The 19,307-nt window shown below is 52.6% G+C and overlaps 3 protein-coding genes across 3 annotated transcripts; all 3 read left to right on the top strand.

The window, feature by feature from the left end:
• Positions 1-607: 607 nt before the first annotated feature.
• On the top strand, positions 608-4,145 carry ENH_00015670 (hypothetical protein, conserved; the record flags this gene model as incomplete). Its single annotated transcript, XM_013579018.1, has 3 exons — positions 608-2,654; positions 2,773-2,921; positions 3,123-4,145. The coding sequence occupies 3 exons, from the start codon at positions 608-610 to the stop codon at positions 4,143-4,145; spliced, it is 3,219 nt and encodes a 1,072-aa protein (XP_013434472.1).
• Positions 4,146-8,966: 4,821 nt separating this feature from the next.
• Positions 8,967-13,645, top strand: ENH_00015660 (citrate synthase, putative; the record flags this gene model as incomplete). The annotated part of the gene is made up of 12 exons (XM_013579017.1): positions 8,967-9,363; positions 9,572-9,742; positions 10,122-10,471; positions 10,883-10,972; positions 11,314-11,404; positions 11,756-11,848; positions 12,022-12,131; positions 12,447-12,514; positions 12,687-12,743; positions 13,005-13,048; positions 13,246-13,380; positions 13,554-13,645. 12 exons carry the CDS (start codon positions 8,967-8,969, stop codon positions 13,643-13,645), a joined length of 1,698 nt encoding a protein of 565 aa, XP_013434471.1.
• Positions 13,646-15,789: 2,144 nt separating this feature from the next.
• On the top strand, positions 15,790-18,589 carry ENH_00015650 (hypothetical protein, conserved; the record flags this gene model as incomplete). The annotated part of the gene is made up of 6 exons (XM_013579016.1): positions 15,790-15,852; positions 16,066-16,341; positions 16,729-16,864; positions 17,529-17,704; positions 18,123-18,231; positions 18,489-18,589. The coding sequence occupies 6 exons, from the start codon at positions 15,790-15,792 to the stop codon at positions 18,587-18,589; spliced, it is 861 nt and encodes a 286-aa protein (XP_013434470.1).
• Positions 18,590-19,307: the final 718 nt, after the last annotated feature.

The following is a 19,307-nucleotide window of genomic DNA, read 5'->3' as shown; positions in this document are numbered from 1 at the left end:
TGGTTCGGCCACAACAGTAGCTTTTCCAGCCCCAGCTCTGTTGCTGTGGGGGCAGCAGTGCAGCAGCAGCAGGTGCTCGCAGCGGGGCCCCCAAGCTGCAGCAACGCATGCAAGGGGCCCCAAGAAAAGGAGATGGTTAGATAGTCACAACAACTCAAAGACATGCAGCCCAGGGGACCTACATTGCAACCACATCAGCAGCGGGGCCCCCCACGATTCGCTGCACTCAGCTGCCCCCCCTGCAACAAGGGGGTGGCTGTTGCTGCTCCTGCAATACCCGCAGCAGCAACACACAAAAGACTATTCTATTCGGCTGCAGCCGTTTGTGCAGCGGTAGCTGTATTGTGAGCCTGCAGATGTACGTATACTTTCCATTCTTTCTGCTGCCCTCACTTCAGGCTAATCGCGGGTGCAGCGGCTGGCAAGTGCACTAAAGTCTAACTTATACGATACAGAGCCACGTGACACCAGTGAAACAGGCATACACGTACGATACACTGACAAGAGGGAACAGCTGCGGCTGCTGCCGCACCTTCACGTCGTCAGCAGCGGCGGGACTCGGGCAGCAGTCAGTGTGTGTTATTTGTGTGCATCTGCCCCGCAGCAAATGCCATATCCGGGAGAAGGGCCTCCTGGGCCCCGCAGAGGGGCCAGACCTGCACCAGGGGCTTCTGAGGCGCCTTCGGCGAGGCAGCAGCGGGGGTCGAAGGAGATATGGCGCTCCGAAGGCTCCAAAAAACAGCAGCAGCAACAGCAGCAACAACAGCGCCATCAGAGCACAGCGGTCAACGATACAGATGAGCCATACACGCAACAGCTGCAGAACCCCCATGAGGGTCCTCAGGCAGGTCCACCAACATATGCAAGGGACAGTTATCAGATGGAGGCTGCTGCTGCTGCTGCTGCAGCAGCTTCGAGACAGCAGCAAGAGGAGAGTAGACACCAGCAACAGTTGATGCAGCAGCAACATGCGCAGCACCAGCAGCTTCTGCAGCAGCAGCATCTGCAGCAGCAGCAAGTTCTAGATCCATATGGGAGCAGCGTTGCTGCATATGAAGCCGCGTATGCAGCAGCCGCAGCCGCAGCAGCACCATCGCTTTACGGTAGCATGACCCCTGCAGCAGCTGCTGCAACAAACACAGCCCTGCAGCAGCTTCAGCACCTTCAGCAACTGCAGCAAATGGGCGTCGCTACCCAGCTGGGGCCTCTGCCGCCCTACTTTAGCGACATTGGGCCGCTTGGCAGTCTGGACCAGCAGCAGCTGCAGCAGCAGCAGCTGCAGCAGCAGCAACTGCAGCAGCAGCAATTGCAGCAAATACAACAGCAGCAACTCCAGCAGCAACAGCAGCTACAGCAAATGCAAATGCCAATGATATACGCCATGCAGCAGCCAGGAGGGTCTCCCATTGAGCTGCAGCAGCAGCAGGCCCTTGTGCTTCAGCAACAACTGCAACTGCAGCAATTGCAGCAGCATATGCAACAGCAAGATCCGTACCTACAGCAACAGCCATACGCGTATACCCTGGCGCAGCAGGCCAAGCTCGCGGCGGCATACGGAGTCCCAGCTGCCTTGTTGCCGCAAATGCAGCAGTTGCAGCAGCAGCAGCACTTGCAAGCTTTGCAGCAGCAGCAGCTGCAGCAGCCGAAGGTGCACGAGCAGGTCAAGCCCACTCACCACCAAGAGATGCAGCAGCAGGTGCTCCAGGGGGAGCCGCAGCGGCACCACGACCAACAGCAGCTTCCAGCGGGAACAGCAGCAGACGTAGGCCGAGTCCCTCAGTCCCACAAAATGTATGATGGAGAGTTTGCTGCTGCTGCTGACCAGCAAGTGCATCAGCAAGACCAGCGTAAGCAGCAAGCCCGGAGCCAGTCAGATGAACCTGCAGTGCAGCAGCAACTCCCGCAGCCGCCACACCAGCAGCAGCAACAGCAGCAGCAGCAGCAGAGGGGAAGCGATAGCACTAGGACGAGACAGCCAGTCCAAGGAGCCCCGAAAGTGAGCAGCGCGCGGAGCAGGGGTGGCAGGACCAACCGGAGCAGCGCAACAGAAGCGGGGCCAGCAGTAACAGCAGTTGTTGCGCCTGCCGCATCAGCAGCACCTGCAGAATTCTGCCAAAGTAGCACACCGCCGCCGCCTCCGCCACAGCAGCAGCAGCAACACCACGCTGCCGGCGGCGCTCTACCTAGGGCTTCTGACTGTTCGACTACGTTATCTGCAGAACGCATGCCTCAGCACAGCGGTGGCAATGCGCTGCAGCAGCAGCAGCAGCCACAGCAATCCGCGCGTAGGCATCACGGCAGGGTCCCACTGCAAGACGCAAGAGGGACTCCGGCTGGAGGTCATTCACTGCAAAGCCGAAGCAGCCAGCCAGAGAGGGACCGACCGCAACAACAACAGCTGCGAGGAGACGGACCGCAAAGGCACGCAGCCGCTCCAGGGGCGACTGGTGCAGCACAACACCACCAAAGGCACGACCGCGGCCCATTGCGCCAGTACCCTCCAGATCATCATCAGCAACAGCAACAGAAGCCGCGTAGAGGGGGTCGTCAGCAGCAGAGTCGGTTTGGGGTAAGCTGCCCTGGCGAAGGATTCTCGGGGGCCCATGGCGACTCCGCCAGAGGCTCCAGAGGTGGGGCCTCATCTTCAGCAACAAGTACGTCATGGTGAAGATGCAGGAACAGCAGCACCAGAAAGAGAGCAACAGCATTGCAGCAACTCAGACTGTGCTATAACGCCTATTTCTGCTGCCCTCTCATGTTTTGCTATCTCAGGTCACGGGCGTTCACAGGGAGGGGGACAAGGTGGCCTCCAGGGGCCCCCTGCACCGCGGCAGCGAGACCTCCAGCAGGAGGAGGCTCTAGACAGGCGCATTCTGGCGATCATTGCGAACAATAGAGAAGTTGAGAAGAGACACAGAATTGTGAGATCTTGTTCGTTCCAGCACCGCTAGACAAGAATTGCCCCCAGGGCCGCCTCTGCTGTTGTTCAGGCACCAGGGCGGTGTTTGGAAGGTGCTGTAGCTATATGCGCAAATGGCCCTCCCGTTATTGCTGCTACTGCCGCTGCTGCTGCTGCTTCGGTTTCATCTGGAGTTCTGCCTACTGCCGATTCGTTGTCACAGGCCGAGCAAGAGCGTCAGGCTGCCAGACAACTCGAAGAGGCAGCAGCAGCGGAAAGAGCAGCCGAAGGATCTCCGCAGACTCCTTCTTCTCGTTTGGTATCCGCCTCTAATGGGGCCCATCCGCGAACTAGTAGTAGTAGTAGTAGCAGCAGCAGCAGGGGAGAGGCAAAGTCAGGCGCTGCCGATGCTGCAGGGCCCGACCCAGCGTCAGCTACAGCAGCAGCAGCAGGCTCCACTGCTGCTGCTGCTGCTTCACCGACTCACAGGGCGCGTAGTGGCCGCTGGACGGGGGCCTCTCAAGGAGGCCATGAGACTGGCAAGAGTTCCTCTGCAGGCAGCGTATCTCACGCTGGGGGGGCGGGACCAAGGGAATCTTCAGATACCCCAGTAAGTCGTCGGCACCTGCAAAACAGGCAGCACCAGCAGCAACATCAGCATCAGCATCTGTCCGGTCGGCCAGCTAGCGCAACGTCAGCCGCCGGGGATGGGCCAAACAGGGCTAAGGGCCACATCACAAGAAGCATATCTCGCGGTGATACGCGAAGTAGGAGCAGCACGGGGTTTCCCGAGGCCCCGAATGCTTCCCCAGACCACGAACAGCTGGAAAAGGCACATCCTGAGGGCGACCAGCAGCAGCAACAGCAGCAGCAACAGCAGCAGCCGCAGCCGCAGCAAGTGGTTGGGAGTAGAAAACATGTCGAAGGGACTGTCAGTGCGCCTACAAGGGAACGGCGTGCACGACAGCCCGCGAGTAGGCGTCAGGACCCGTCGGAGCAGCAGCAACAGCTGCAACAGCAGCTACACCATAACGAGGCGCACCGCCCGTCGGCCTCCTCCACAAGCTGGAGATCTCAAGGTCCCCCGAAGCAGCCTAGAGGGTCTCCTCAGAGTGACGGATTGCCCGCCTCTAAGCAACAAATAGAGGGCTCAGTGGGAGGGAGCCAGTCTCCCTCGCCTGCGTCCTCATTAGGGGCACCTTCGTCACCTGTTGCGGCGGCAGGAGGGGCCGAAGGAAAGTCTTAAATTTTAATCCCTACGGGACGCCGTGCTGCTCCTGTTTCGCGTTGGTTCTTTTCGTTTAGTTTTAACTTAACAGTTCTGTTGCGACCGCAATAAACAGCCGGCAGCAGCAGCTGCTGCCACGGCAGCGGGATAGTCTTTGCTTTCTTTCCTGTCTGCGTACATGCTCTAATCTGCAAGACAATAACTTATTTGGCTCTACGTTTCTTTTTCATGTTTTGGAACAACGGAATGTAGAGGCGGCTTTGAAGGCTCTCTGTCAGCAAATCTGTAAGTTATTGACGAAAAGCAGCACCTTTCTACTTAAGAATGAGAGGCGAGGCTGGTTGAAAAGCAGTACTGCTCACTGTGCAATATCCTGCGGTGAGCAAGTTACGAAGATCTATCAGCCAGCGGACAATACATCGTGTGGTCGATGAAGGGACTGCGTTTGCAAATTGTCGTTCTTTTTTCGCTTCTGAGCAACTCACGGCAACTCTGAAGTGCGACGATGGCTTTTTGGTACAGTTTAGTCCCATCCTATGCGCACTTGGTGATTGGAGAATACTGAGGGCGCCTGCTGATTGGTTGCCTCCGTCGTGATCGGCTGCTTCGTGGTGCGTCGCGGACAGCGGCCGCCTTTCCGATAGCGGGAGAGCGAAAAATATTATGGGGAGCATTTTTACTTCTATTTTAATGCAAAAGCACGCAGTGACTACTTATCTCTTCCGGCTGCTTCTATAGTTTCAATTGGTGCGTGCGAAAGCCGGCGCTTCGATCGGACAGTGATCAGCACTGGGAGTGTAACATTTGACCAAAGCACAACCGCATTCTTTGAACACTTAAAATTATCTTTACCAAATCATTTAGTATAAATCCGAAGAACATTTATGTAAATTAAGATCACTTTCACTGGTCAAGGTGCCTCCCTGTAACGAATGCCTGGGCATTGGATATGCCCTGGTCCCCTTTGCGGTCAGCAGGACTGGTCAGCCAGAGGCCCCTCCATGCCGCCGAAAATTTTCACTTTTAAATCGTCGATTTGAAACCAGTTCATGAGTTTAAATTAAATGATACTTTGCTTTGCCCTTGACTCACGCCTCAACTGTAAGTAATCAGCAAGTGCTCGTTCGTGCCTTCGGAGACCGTGCAGGGCTCTCGGCAAAGACGGCTCATGATATAAAGCGGAGATCTCTCAATTCTCGGGCCAACTTTGTTTGAAATTTTGATGAATTTTATATTTAGATCTATGTCTCACCCTCTTTTCAGTGGCTTTTCGCTACCAAGCGGAAATGATTCCCAAGTGCCTCGTGTCTTCTGAGAGTTCGGAGTACTGCAATCACGCAGAGCTCATACCGCATTTATTCTCCCTGAAATCCACAGATATCACAGGTTTCCCTTTGTTATAAGACATTAATGGGCATGAGGCGCCCCTCGTATATCTCACAGGCGTGTTGCACTCTGTGAGCTTTCCTCTTGCAGATCTCCACGGAGCTAACCTCTCTACAGATGGAGACTACTGCAGCTCTAGCTGCCTTGAGCTGCTTAATCGTGCTAATGTCTGCTTGTCCAAGCACTCAGCAAGCTCCATGGGCCACTCATACCTCCCAACCAGCACCATTAGACCTCAGTGACGCCAATACCACGACTACAGCGGAACAAGAGCCGCAACAGGATCATACTCCTAACACGTTCTTTGAAACCTTGAGGGCAGAGGCCGAGTTCGACGAAATTTCTCAAGACCTTCACTTAGCATGTAAGTGCTCAGACACTAAATGGTGCTATGGCACTGCAGTGTAAAGGTATTACTGTTCATCTTGTCCCCGTTCTTTTGCGACAGACTCCACTGCGTTCGCTTTCGCCACTTAATCAGGCACTGACGATGCTTGGAGCCCTTCTTCAACAGGCAGAGCGCCCGCCTGGGGAGCACCTGCAGAGCCTGATTTTCCTCTTGAAGAAATTTATCGGCAAGCTGCTGCAGCTGTACAGCCGCCAATTTTCTGCGAGCAAAAGTGGCAGCACTATTCTGCCCCCAGACGCAGGAATCGGTGCGGAAGAGCTAGGTCCAATGCCGCGCAGAGGCAGCTGGATCTAGCTGAGGCCCATATGAGCCTGCAACGTGAAAGGGCCGTGTGGCCCCAAGTAAGTACCCACAGGCCACCTTGCGTAACCTGATTTCTAAGCTTCTTTGACTAGGACTAATTCTCACTCGCACCACCACAGCAGTGAACTTGAGCCTTCATTTACATCTATTTATGTTTCCACATTTCACAAGTGCATGTACGTCTGGCATCCTTGTCTGCGAATACCTATTGCTTACTAATTCAGATGCAACATCGAAACACGGGAATGCGGAACCCGCCTGTGGCTTCACACGCTATGACTGAATTTCAAAGAATTGCGCTTGCTCATGAAAACGTGAGTCCTACTCTTGCTATTCCCCGCCAGTGTGCACCGGGGTGTCTGCTATTTTCACGAATGAAGCTTACAGGCCATAGCATGCACGAGCCTCATTATTTTCCTGAAATCTGAATGGCTCAACTTCGTCTCAACCCTGTTGTGCACAGCTTCTGAATGACCCTTCAATGCTTATTTTTCACAATTTGAGCATCTCCTATGAATCCGAGGTACACAGCATCCCACTTATTCAGCGCTTGATGAGGCAGCAACACTGTTGGGCTAGGTAAAAGATTTGCTTGAGAAGACTTTCTCTTCAATTGCTTAGCATGTTTTGCATGCTGCTCTGTCGTGTGTCAGCGTCCTATTAACACTCTTGTGCACCCACCGCGTCGCAACGTAAGACAGGAGCCTCGGGCCCCTCAAAACCGCCGAGGCAATACAAGACATGGGATGCGGCCCTTGACTCACCGACCAACTACTCCGTCAAGTACCGTGGGATATGCAGGAACAGGCTCTGGGCTCAGTGAGCCAAGGATGCAAGCCGCTAGCTGGCGCGTGGCTGCGCGCACCCCCGGGGGTCTGCATCATGGAAGCTACCCATCCAACCGGGTGGAACGTCAGGCGCGAGGTGGGCGGCAACGTCATATTGCTGCCTATGAAAATTCACGACTAACTCATTGGTGTCCTACCACGCACCAGTCGGGTCTGTAGGATGGCCTACGGAGTCCCTTAATGTGTTTTGCCAGCACCGAGCTGCGCGCTATATTTCTCAAGGCCTGGGAGCTTAAACAGATGTACCCACATATGATCATGCTTGTGTCTCCATTGTCTTCGTATCTCCTTTCTCTCATAGATGCGATGCACACGACATCACACCTGCTTGAGCTCACAGAAAAAGTTATAAACAGTATATCCGCGTTTTGGTTGTGGCGGACTCTGTAGAGGCAATCTTTTCGCTTCCTTGCTTCAAAATGATAGCTGTCCGCTTTAATTTCGCAGCCAAATATATCTACTGGCATGTGCCTATTTTCTGTCCCTTTCCGTGAACATCAAACCTGCTAAAGCTGTCTCTAGGTGACTTATTTGACGTCGACAAGTCAACAGCCGAGAGCGATCATATTCAGATTCGTTAAATACCATGTAATTTGATGCTAGTAAGCCTTGAGAAGTGTGTCCAGCTAAACAAAGCAGTGCTTAGCGATATATTTTTCTAGTTCTTTCTTCACTTTACTTGGAATTGCTGCACGTTGCATTCGTGCTATGGTGGTGTCCCAATTTCGCACGGGAGCCCTCCATGGAAATTACTAAATACGCATATTTTTGTGGCGCGAGGCATTTTGATCGGCGTCCATTGAGGTGCCGTGATTTTCTTCGTTTTTGCTGCGACCGTCTAATCGCACGCCTTCAATTATGGTAATAAAACAAGTCCTGGGATATTCCTGCATAATCGTGTAACCGTGATGACAAATCCTGGGAACCTCGTCTTCCCTGATGAAGGCAATAGCTGAATCGTTCGTGCCATTGTTTCTACGTCTACGACAGCGCCTCTCCCACTTACCTGTTTGGTATTCCATTCCGTTGATGAGATTTCGGACAGGAAAAATTTGTGGTCGCTAGGCATTTGAAGGCAAATGTGCGAACTGAGACTACAAAGTGCTGGGCTCTAAATACCTTTTTTTAGACATAACACCAAACTCTCAACTCATTAGACAAGATGAGCATTAGGGCCCTTACGTCATACAAGCTGAAAAGACACGAAATTGATTCATTCTTCCTCATGAACATTACGTTGCCAGTAAACGAAAAGTCAACATCCACCGTTTGATCAGCCCACCGTCTTCTCTTTTCTAGTGAGAAACCATATATTAGTGTTTGTGCATCCAACTGGACTAGTCTATAGCGAAAATGAAGACAGTTTGGCCAATCTGTCACGCGAGTACCTATTCTGTTTATTTCGAATCAGAAGGGGGAGCACAAATGAGTGCACTAAAGCCTTCAGTTTGCACCTACTTGCGCATTTTGCACTTTTCTTAATTTTTCAAAGGTTGAAAGAGTGAGGAAGGACCGGAAAGAATTGCTCCTGGTCCCTACCGCAGCGGCCCTTTTCCGCAGGTAGCATGTCGGCACAGGGAGCTTAGAGAGACAAGGCACAGGAGCAACGGAAGAAGCTCCTTCTAAATAGGTATAATCATAAATCAGCATAATAACGGAAAACTAAAAAAACTGGAAGCCTACCTAACGTTATTTGGGTGAGCATACAAATGTGACGAATCCCGAGCTTCCGCCAGCCCCGACCCGAGCAAAGGCTGCAGTTCGGTGAAATTCCACACAAAAAAATCATAAGCACAAACCTCTATTGTTGCACCGTATCCCCGTATTGCAAATTGGAAATTCCAAGGTTTACGTTGCAGACTGTAGGCTTTCCTTGCCGTAAACACGAGCATCATGAGGGCCCCCCTTGTGCGTTTCCTGTTGGGCCCTTCTAAGGGCTCGTCGCTGCCGTGCGGCGGTACCGCAGCAACAGGAGCATGCGCCTACCGCACTTGGGCGGCAACGACGTCATATTGCAAGCCAACAACTGCAGCAACAGCGGCGACACCGCCAGCAACAGAGCCGCCATTAACGGGCATTCGAGCGTCTAGAAGTCCGTTCAGCAGCAGCACCAGCGAGAGTCTTAAACAGCCGGAAAATTCTGCAGCAGCTGCTGTGCGTGCGGCAGTTGAAACACTGCAGGAGCAACTCATGGCAGCAGCAGCGGAGAAGCAAAAGCGGTTGCAGCGCATACGAGCTGAGTACGGGGCTGTGAAGATCGGGTCAGTGACCCCTGTGAACGTCATTGGTGGTAAGGTCAACAGCCTGACTGGGTGCCCTCTGCCAGGTTCCGCGAGCCTTGGATTACCTCTGGAACTGCTGGTTGGAGCGTGATGAGTGGTCGCTTTCAGCAGTGACTGCAGCTTCCGCTTCCTGGACTTTAATCTGCAGCTGATGGAAGCCACTGTGTGTTCAAAAGTACGCGCGCCTGCGGTAATTTGTTTGCTGTCGTCCTTTAGGCATGAGGGGCCTCACGGCGCTACTGACAGAAACGTCTGTTCTCGACCCTGAGTTGGGTCTTCGGTTACACGGCACTGCTATGCGGCAACTGCTGCTGCAGGATTTGCCCAAGATGCAGGCGAGCCACGCCTATCCGTCGGTGGAGGCTCTCCTTTGGTTTTTGCTTACATGTGCGTCTTAGCCTCACCAAAGCACGCATTCTGAGGCTTAACCCACTGACACCTGCTGCGTCTATTTGCTAGTTGTTTCTGTTCGTACAGGCAGCTCGTTGGCCTCCTAGAAAGCCCCTGCTTTAGTATTGGTCGCCCTGCTTTCGCCCTCTTATTGCCTGTTTTCTATTTCATCTGTTACCTGTCCTTTTGCCCCGTAATTCATGTTCATCGCTTTGCCCCGACAGTCTTTCTCCGCAAATACCTTAGCTGCAGATTGCAGTCGCTGCTTTTCAAGTAAATGTGTCGCAGGTGTTCGTCCTCGTGCGCTTAGTGCTGCTGCTGTAGCTGCTGCTGCATTTGCTGCTGCTCTGAGTGCGACTGCTGCGTGTGCTTGCAGCTAAGGTGCCTACCGAGTCCGAGGTCTCTTTGCTGCACCGTTGTCTGTATGAGATGACAGTACCTGCCGCTGCTGCTACTGGGTCTCGAGCTGCTGCTGCCACTGCTGGGGATGCTTCTGCTAAAGCGCCAACGCATCTCGGAAGCTACACTGACGAGCGTTTCTTGAGAGTGCCTGCTGCAGTGCCTGCGATATTAGATGCCCTGCCGGCCGATGGTCACCCAATGGCAGCGTTTGCTGCTACAGCTGCTGCCCTCTCAGACTTCTCATTCTTCAGAGCAGCAACAGGAAACGGCTCCGTGGGGAAAAAAGAATTCTGGAAGCCGGCGCTTGTCGACGCGCTCGCTCTGGTAAACATTGTCACCTACAGCTGCTATTGCTACTTATTTTGCATTAATTGTTAGTGCGGGAGCTACACGCGCCCGTGAACAGATGCTGCTGGCTGTTAAAGCTTGCTTGCTGGTGCCGGTGCTTCTGCTTCTGCTGCCTTTTCCTAAAGGTACTGCTAGGTGCAGTCGCTACTGCTGCACTGCTGCGGCGCCTGCAGCAGCACTGCTAGCAACACCAGAAAAAACAGCAACAGCAGCAACGACGGCTGTAATGAGCTCCCTGATGGCGCAGCGAACGTGTCTCCAGCGCCAGGCCAAGCATGCGTGTCAGCCTGGGCATCAGGAGCAAGTGCAGCAATAGCAGCAACAGCAGGAAGAACAGAGTTTCAGCACCATAGTGCTGTGTGTTGCCGTTTCCTTTGTCCTTTTCAGGTAGCGCGCGCAGCGGTGACGGCTGCTCACATCTACAGGAGAAAATTTGGCGACGGCTGTGTGCCGTGCCCCGACCCTAAACTTGATTTTGTGAGCGCTGAACGTTAAACTTTCGATGTCGATCAGCTTTAGGAAGATAGCCTTGGGGGATTTTGTCGCTGCACTTCTGCAAATCTGTAGCGCTAGAAATTGCTGCTGATAGACAGCCAAATGGTTGCCCTGCCACTGTAGCAGCAGCAGCAGACAACCAACTAAAATGGCGTACGATAAATTGTCTGACAGCGAAAGTTTTACTGATCCGCACTTCATTCTTCAAATCGTAGACCTCACGCCTCGAATCGTAACCCCTTACTTTATTGAGATCGAGGGCGTACATGCATTAAGCAACACTTCGTGTCTGCGTTTTGCCTATGCTGGCCTATCTTTCACAGGCAGCGAACTTCGCACGAATGCTAGGCCTTGAGGGACAGCAACAGGAGGAGCTTCTGCGCCTCTACCTGCTGCTGCATGCAGATCATGAAGGTTTGTTTGACCACAGCCAAAGCCATTGGCGTCTCCCCATTTTGGTTATTGTGCCTGTCCTTCCGTGCAACATCTGCCTCTGTGTTCTGCATTCTTGCGCCACCTCTTCGTGCGCTGCGGAGCCCAAATGCTTTTTGGCTTTTGTGTGTTTGTTTCTTGTTGCCACATGGTATATCGGAGGGCGATTTGCCGAAGCATCTGCCTGAACGTGCGGCTCTGCTGATCCTGCTGTCTCTTGTCCTTTTTCTCCCCCCTTTGCAATACAAATGCCACAGTTGTAGCAGCAGCAAGCGGCATTAGCGGTAGCAGCAACGGTGGCAGCCACAGCAGCATCTGGTGTTTTTCCTGCAGGGGGCAACGTTTCTGCCCATGCTGCTCACCTTGTTGGCTCTGCCCTAGCGGATCCTTTCGCTGCCTTTGCTGCCGGCATGTGTGGACTTGGCGGTAATGTCGAAGCCCTGAACCCTGAGCGCTGCACCGTAGTGTTCGACGACTATTCTCGGCATGAGCACATTTCCATGCTCTTCCCTAGATGGATGCTGTCCAGAAAGACGCGAGTGAAGCTCCCTCTGCCACTGCTTTTTCCACTGCTGTTGCTGTTTCTGTCATTTCATTAGGCCCACTTCATGGATTGGCGAATCAGATGTGCTTGGCCTGGCTGCGGTCTGTTCAAAGACAGCTGCAGGGGTCACCGCCCACAAAGGAAAACATCCGAGAGATAGCCAAGGTGCGATATTTGATCGTGTACTACTGGTGGTGCTGTAGTTTCAGCTGGCATTGCGGTTGCGTTGGTCTCTTCTGCTGCCCCTGCTGCTGCTGCCATCATCTCTGCTGTGCCTGGAAACGCTTCACAACTTCTGCTGCGCGACTCTAGCTCTTATTACTTTGACAGTTTGCTACTGCTGCCTGCTCCTGGCATTGTCACAGCTGCTTCAGTGTTGCCTGGCAAACGATAACATCCAAGAGGCATCCTGTTTGCAGGATTTCTGCAGCACGGTATATCTTGCTGCTGCTGCGGTTGTGCCTCTCTCGAAACTGTCAGGCAACGCTGAAGGCAGGAGGCGTTATTCCTGGATTTGGGCATGCGGTCCTCAGGGTGACTGACCCCAGGTTTGCAGCTGCTTGTTCTGTTGTTACTGGCGGTGGTGGCTTGGCTGCTTCATCGTTTGCTCTTGCGTATTGCTGCTGCTGTTGCTTCACCTCCACAGGGCTTTCATCGTTCTTGTGATTACTTGACAGTTGGTTCTTCTTCCATTACTTTTTCTGTTTCTTTTACTTGCAGGTTCACCCTACAGCGCGAATTTGCTCTGAAACACATTCAGCACGACCCCCTGTTCCAGTGCGTCTTGTGCCGAGCAGTTCTTTTTGTCGCAGCTGCAGTACATATTCGTGAAGTTGGCGGCTAATGCCGCGGTTGCTGTCCAGTTGCCGGCCCACTGACGCTAGGTTCTCTTTTATCCCGAAAGAGTTGCTAGTTTTAATATGACTAGCTCGTCTGGCTAGCTGCATTACTGGCCATAACGTTCCTGAAGGATTCCCGTAGAGGTGGCAGACACCTCCTGAGAGTACGCAGAGTTGTGGATGCCTTGATGTACTTCAGGCTTCTTGAAGTCGTCCGTGAGGTCGTTCCAGAAACGCTGTCCGGTGAGCACATACTACTGCTACTGCCTATACCGCTTGTGCAGCTGCTGCTGTCTTCTTGGCTGTTGTCTCAATATCTGCAACAGCTATCCTTGTGTCCCCTTCACGTCTTTCCGAAGAGCAGCATGTATTACTAAAGGATGGAGGCCTACTATTTTTCTCGTATTCCGTTTTCTGGATTTTTCACCGTTCTGCCTTAGGAAAGGTGTCCAACCCCTACCCCAACGTCGACTGCCACTCGGGGGTTCTATTGCAAGCCTTCGGTTTGAAACAGGAGAACTTCTACACGGTCCTCTTCGGAGTGTCACGCTCTCTTGGCATTGCCGCTCAGTTTGGTCAGCTACTGCAGCTTCTGTTGCTGTTTTCTCTGTTACAATCACACAGCTCTGTCTTAGTTTTACCGTCCTGTTTTCAGTTTCCTTCTTTTGCTGGTTCTTCTCGCTGGCTTGCTGTTGCTGGTACCACACCAAAGAAGTGAAATATATGCTGTGGTGTCGTTACTGCGCAGTCTGGGCTCGCGCACTGGGCCTTCCCATTGAGCGCCCAAAATCTATAACCCTCAATTGCTTAGAACAACTGTGCGTAGGCCAGAAAGAATAGCAGCTGCTATAACTTTCACTAGCATCTGGATTGTCGGGAGCTCTTGCGGACTTTGGTGAGTTTTTGGGGGCCATTCGTAACGTTTTGGATTTCAAACGGTCCCATCGGGACCTTCCAACCAGCCGGCAGCCGGGGATTGAGTGCCAAGTATTCTTTGCGGCTTTATGATAACCAGCAAGCTGCTGAGTTAGCCAGGTGACTAAAACGCCTGCGAGTTAGCTGTCGAGCTCAGCACCTTTCTCGGCAGCTAGCCAACGATCTGTCTAGCAGTCTTCGCAAGTTACCGCATCGTTTGCTGCGCATCGTTAGACGAATGAGACTGTGCGCATTTTGGAAGATCAAAGGGTGCATGCCCATCACATGAGTGTACGCACATTAGGGAACACGCCAGCGGATGCTTGCCACCTGACTGACTGGCAATCTACGGGAGTAGCCCCATTAGATTGGCTTGAGCAGATGAAACTAGGAAAGCTAGAAGCATAAGCAGTGAGAGTTGACGAAAAGGCATAAACAGTGAGGGTTGAAGCATAAGTAGTGACGAGCAGTTGAATTAATAGGCGATCTAGACAACTGGGGTGGGCAAGAATAAAAAGGCATAGTGAGGCCCCGAGATGGATAGAGCCGTGCTGGAAGACAGAACATTTTTGGGAAAGAAAGGTATAATGAGTCTCTGAACTGCAAGCGGCGATGCTGGAGGACGGGAGGCGTTTGAGAGGCATGTTGGGCATCGTCTGCCAAGTAAGGTGCTCACCCAGCTGCTGCTGATCAGAGGTAAAGGCGTAAGATATACTTATCTAGCACATGGGGCGAAGAAGGGCAGTGCTGCCTTGCCGGAGTGCAGCCAAACTAGACAGCCAGAAGAGATGTTGAGAGAGGTTCAAGGACAGTAACCAAGCCAATGGGCTGAACTGGGTGTCTTTGAGTCCAAGGGGTGTCTGTATGAACGGTTTGTTGAGCCATCTGTAGTCACTCACGTACCGCACAGATTCACCCATGCTGCATGGGCAGTGTATAGGATGACCTACAATTAAGGCGTCTGGTTAAGGTCAGCTTGGTGATCAAAGCTCTCGGCCGCAAGCAGTACCCGGTAGCGGCCTGTGCCTGGATCCGTGGGGCACGGCGAAGCGGCTGAAATGATGGGTTTTTCTACCCTTCTTCTCCGAAGGGCAATCCATTTTTAACTGTTCATTGTTTTGTGCATTTAGCATAACGGTCGGTTTGCACTGGCAGTAGTTGGGCAGAAGGTCACTACGTGCGGCAGCGCTTGGGACCGGCAGTCATTTTCCGGTCAATTCAGGCAAACCGGGACAGTTAAACCATGTTATACTAAAATAGTTTAGTTCAACTTTTTCAAACTGAAATATTTAATTTGAGCCCTCCAGAGAACACAACAGAAGCCTAGGCTTTGTTTCAATATAGGTGGGACGTGTGGTCTAATGCAGCCGGTTTGTGCTTGCCTTACTGCCGCTGCTGGCGTTACTGCAAGCCTTCCTGGAAAGCCAAGAGACCTTTTCGATACTAATAAGGTCTATCAGGGGAATCATGATAATCAACTTATAAAAGTGCTCGTAAAAGCACGGCTGCGCCTGAAGGGTCGGCAGCGCTGTGGAGGTAACTACTTGCGGCAGCAAGGCCGCAGACTTCGAAGCTGCTACAGCCGCAACACAGGAAAGGAGAGCAGCAACTGTAGAAGCTGCCGTTGCCAACATAAGATTGTCGAGTGTGTATGAAAGCAAAAACACGCAGTTTCGTCTCTAATTTTTGCCTGTAGGCCTTTTTTGACTGTGTGCTTCCCTGTGGCAGCAGCAGCTGTCGGCTGAGGCTAGGGCCTTCCACAAGGTCTAGCTGCGAGATCAGCGCACTTTTTTCTCTTCCTCCACCATTGCCTCGTTCATATAACTCGACGAGTTTTCGTGGCTTGTCTTACTCCAGCTGGCTCTGGTGGTGCCTCCGCACCTGGCTTTGGTTGCCACTGCCTACGCTGCCGTAGCTACGCCGATTGCTGTTGCACCGTCAGCCTTCCACGGCCCGGCAGCCAAAGCGGCTGCGTCACCTGGTGAATGTGGCAGCTGAGTTTGTATGCATCTCTGCCTCCCCTCCGTAACCCTCCTGCTGCCTAACGGCCACTCCCCTGGAGACGCAGCATGGCTGAGCCTGGCTACTGCCGCCTGGGGGGTTCCTCGTCTCCCTTAAAAAAAGGCTACGAGGTGCGACAACTAATAATAATAGGCATGGCAGAGCCGAGCTGCTGTCAAAGAGATCGCGGGCCATCGTAGCAGTGTTCCTCGCAATTACACTTCGAAATCGGGCCGCAACAGACCAGCAGAGACGGCGCCAGCAGCAGCTCCAGCAAGCTTAACAGCCCCTTTTGTTGCTTTCGAAGTGCCTTTCCGCTTCTTTTCTCTTGTGGTTATTTTCAGAGCGGCGGGGGTATATGGGTATCCCGCGCAGTGTCGTTCGGCCTAGAGGAGGAGCAGCAGCTGCAGCAGCAGCAGCAACGGCGCCGTTCCTTCTACACGCCCCCTCCCCCTTGTCCTCCGACGGTTGTTGTACCCCTTAAAACAAACTTCTATGAGCCCTGGGGCTTCTCAGGACCTCCGGGCACCCCGGAGGAGCTAAGGGCTGCCAGCGCCGACAAGCGCCCAAAGCAGTACAAAACCGTCTTCGACAGGCTCACTAACTCGGCCTTTTACACGGTATAGATTTGTGATTGAGCTCAGCGTTTGATGCTCGACTTAGAAAGCTCGAGGCTTCGTGAATACATTCTCAAGCCCGCCTGCTTGATTCTTTTCGTGCCCAGTGCCAAATCCACCATCCTTCGTCAGTCTGCCGCCGTGCGCTCTTGTGGTTTTTTTTCCTGGTGTTTTTGTGCCGCTTCCGATATACAGGCCTGCTTTTCTTCTTATTCTTTCGTACAGTTAGGTCCTGTTAGTTTTTGCTCCTTCTATTCCCTGTTTCTCTGTTTGCATTTCATGCAGATGCCTGGGTAGGTGCTGCTGCATTGGGCAGACCTTTCTCGATGCTGCTGCTGAACTAATATTTTTTGTGGTGTCTGCTGTTGTGGTCGTTTTGTTGATGCGCAGGGAGTACACAGGGAGCGCTTCGACGAGTTGGGCAACGGCCGCGGGTTGGCGGGCCGCGAGTATTTGTATGCGCACGACGGCATGACTGAAAGTCCCTCGAGGACTCATGAAGTTTATTCTTCAGTGATTCGGAGGCGTGAGTATTCACCTCTGCCATGCGTGCCTTCCATAGTCTTTCTTTCCTTGCCCGCTTTGTCTATCTCTTTGTCGCGATATCTCTACGCCATGACGTTTATCTCTTTCTAGTCTCCTGACCTGCCTTCCCCGAGCCTTTGTTTTGCACCCCTTGCCCGTATCTTTGTCTCCATAGCTCTCGCCTCCTGCGCCTCTGATGTCTCTAGCTCCTCTTTTGTCTCAGCTTTTTCACCTCAGCTCAAGTCCCTCCTGTCTTTTCCCTCCCTAAATGCATCTCTTTCTCCCCTTCTGTCTTTCCCCTGCTGTCGCCTCCTTCCTTGGTGCTTTTATTTCTCTTCGGCACATGCCATGGCTCCTCCTAATTCAATGCCGTGCCACCTTTTCTGTGCTTTTCATTTCGCCGTAAGTTTCTCTGCTGCTTGTGTGTAAATTCCTGAAGCTTAGGTTGCCTTGCCCTAGAGCTGTAGAGCCTTTCTTTCTTCCGTCTCCGTTGTGACTGCACATTTGTATTCACTTTCTCCCTTTCTTACATGCGACACACACCCAATCCGTTATGCAAATTCTGCACAGGTAGCTCTCAGGTGGGGTTGATACTGCAACGAGAGGCTCCATTCGCTGCACTGCGGTGCACTTTCTCTTACTAGTGCTGCGCCTTTATTCTGCAGCGAGAAGGGCGACGGTGACTCCCGGAACTCTCGGGGTGCAGCGCTTTGGGCTGCAGACTTCTCCGCCGCGTTTGCTGTGGCTCTTCCGCAATGGCGACAAGCACCACGATGGCACTCCCTTCTTTGTCAAGTCCCACATCAAGACTCTCGAGGCTCTTTACCAAGAGCTCACCAAAGTAAGTAGCACATTTCGCTTTCTCAGTCGGTTCCTTATTCGTCCTAGTGCCTGCAGAGTACAAAAAAGGAACACAGCTCACACCCGCCAAATTACCTCCCCAGTTTATTGCGGTAGCCAAGTGCTTCTCCCGTCGCTGTATTGGTATTCCAATCTACCTCTGCAGACATATTATTCTTCTGTTATCTTCTTCCAGTCCTTTCTACTACTATGTTTTTGTTGTCGTGCTCGCCACTGTCATCTCGTGGTTCCAGCACGTCCACTGCGTGCAGTATTTAGCGGACGAAAAGATAAAGGCCAGCTTTTGCACATCAGCCGGAAAGCTAGACCTTTGCATGCCGATAAAATTTGTTTTGGAACACACTGGGCCTTACTGTGTTGTTATGTGCTGCTTTCGCGCCTGTTCTTTTTGCCCACAGGTCATCACCCCCATTGCGGGCCCTGTCCGGCGACTCTACGACCAAAATCTGCGTCTGGTGGTCGACTTGGCAGATCTTGTCGATGGAGCCAAGTACTTGTGCACTTCAGGTGAGGCGTGGGCATACTGTCTCTTTCGATTATCGTGCCCTTTCGTCTTCTGCGTGGGTCTAGCAGCGAGGATGGGCTTCGCCTTTTGTCGAATTTCGCAGCTCGACATCGCTTGCACTGGCATTCGCCAAAGCGCAGATGCCGCGCTTTGCTAAGCAATTTCTTCGTTCTTGAATAGCTAGGCAAGTAATACGGCTTGGCTAGCTAGGCGCCACATTGTGCGTACAAGTCTCTTTTTGCCGAATATGTTTCTGCAGGGGAGCCCCCGTCCTGCGCCGAACGGCTGCAGAAGTTTTTGAGTGAATGGGTCGTTCAAAAGCCGCACACCAAAGTGTGGAGCGAGTTCTTCGTCGTGTAGCTCGCAAACGCCCCAACTTGCTAGCTAACTAGCTAGCTTGCTAGCTAGCCACCTAGCTAGCCGGCTGGCTAGGCAGGCAGTTAGATGATTTGCATATGATTCGCAATCCGACGGCGCGTCGTCAATTTTAGCTTGTGTAAAGATACACGGTGCAGAACGGCTGAAGTTAACTGCGTGGTTAGCGACTGCAAACATCTTTTGGCTTGACCTGTCTCCAAGAGCAGCTGCGGAAGCACGCACAGTGTGGGGAGCCCCACAAGCCAAGAAATTTATGGCCCTCGAGTCAACTCGAAAGAGCTCATGGGAGCCCCCATGTTAACGTGGGACGGAGAAACGCCGGAAAGGCACTGCGGGCGTCATTCAACTGGACGTCCTTTTGAGCACTTTCGGGTTTTCCCGAGATATATTTGGTCTGAATGCTAGACCATTGGGGAGAATTACTGAAATTTTAATTATTTGCGCACATTATTGTTTTCATGAGGCTCAAAAGAGAGTCTCAAATCGCTCACGCCATCCATCAAGTGGCCTAATTATTATTTGCTGGTGAATTTTGCTTGGACCTTCCCCTTCTTTACAAAGCTAGCCATCTCAGGACGGGGGGCGAAGAGTAGCCTGATTCGGGGGGAGGAGCCACCGTTTGTCTTGAGTCTCTTGGCGACTTGTAGACCTTCACACGCCATAATGAGTTGGAAGTCAAAGTAGGGCACTTTGTTTCAGC

This window comes from Eimeria necatrix, genomic scaffold (genome assembly GCF_000499385.1).
Source record: "Eimeria necatrix Houghton genomic scaffold, Enh_scaff14, whole genome shotgun sequence".
Lineage (NCBI taxonomy): Eukaryota > Apicomplexa > Conoidasida > Eucoccidiorida > Eimeriidae > Eimeria > Eimeria necatrix.
This window is presented reverse-complemented; position numbering and strand designations above follow the sequence as displayed.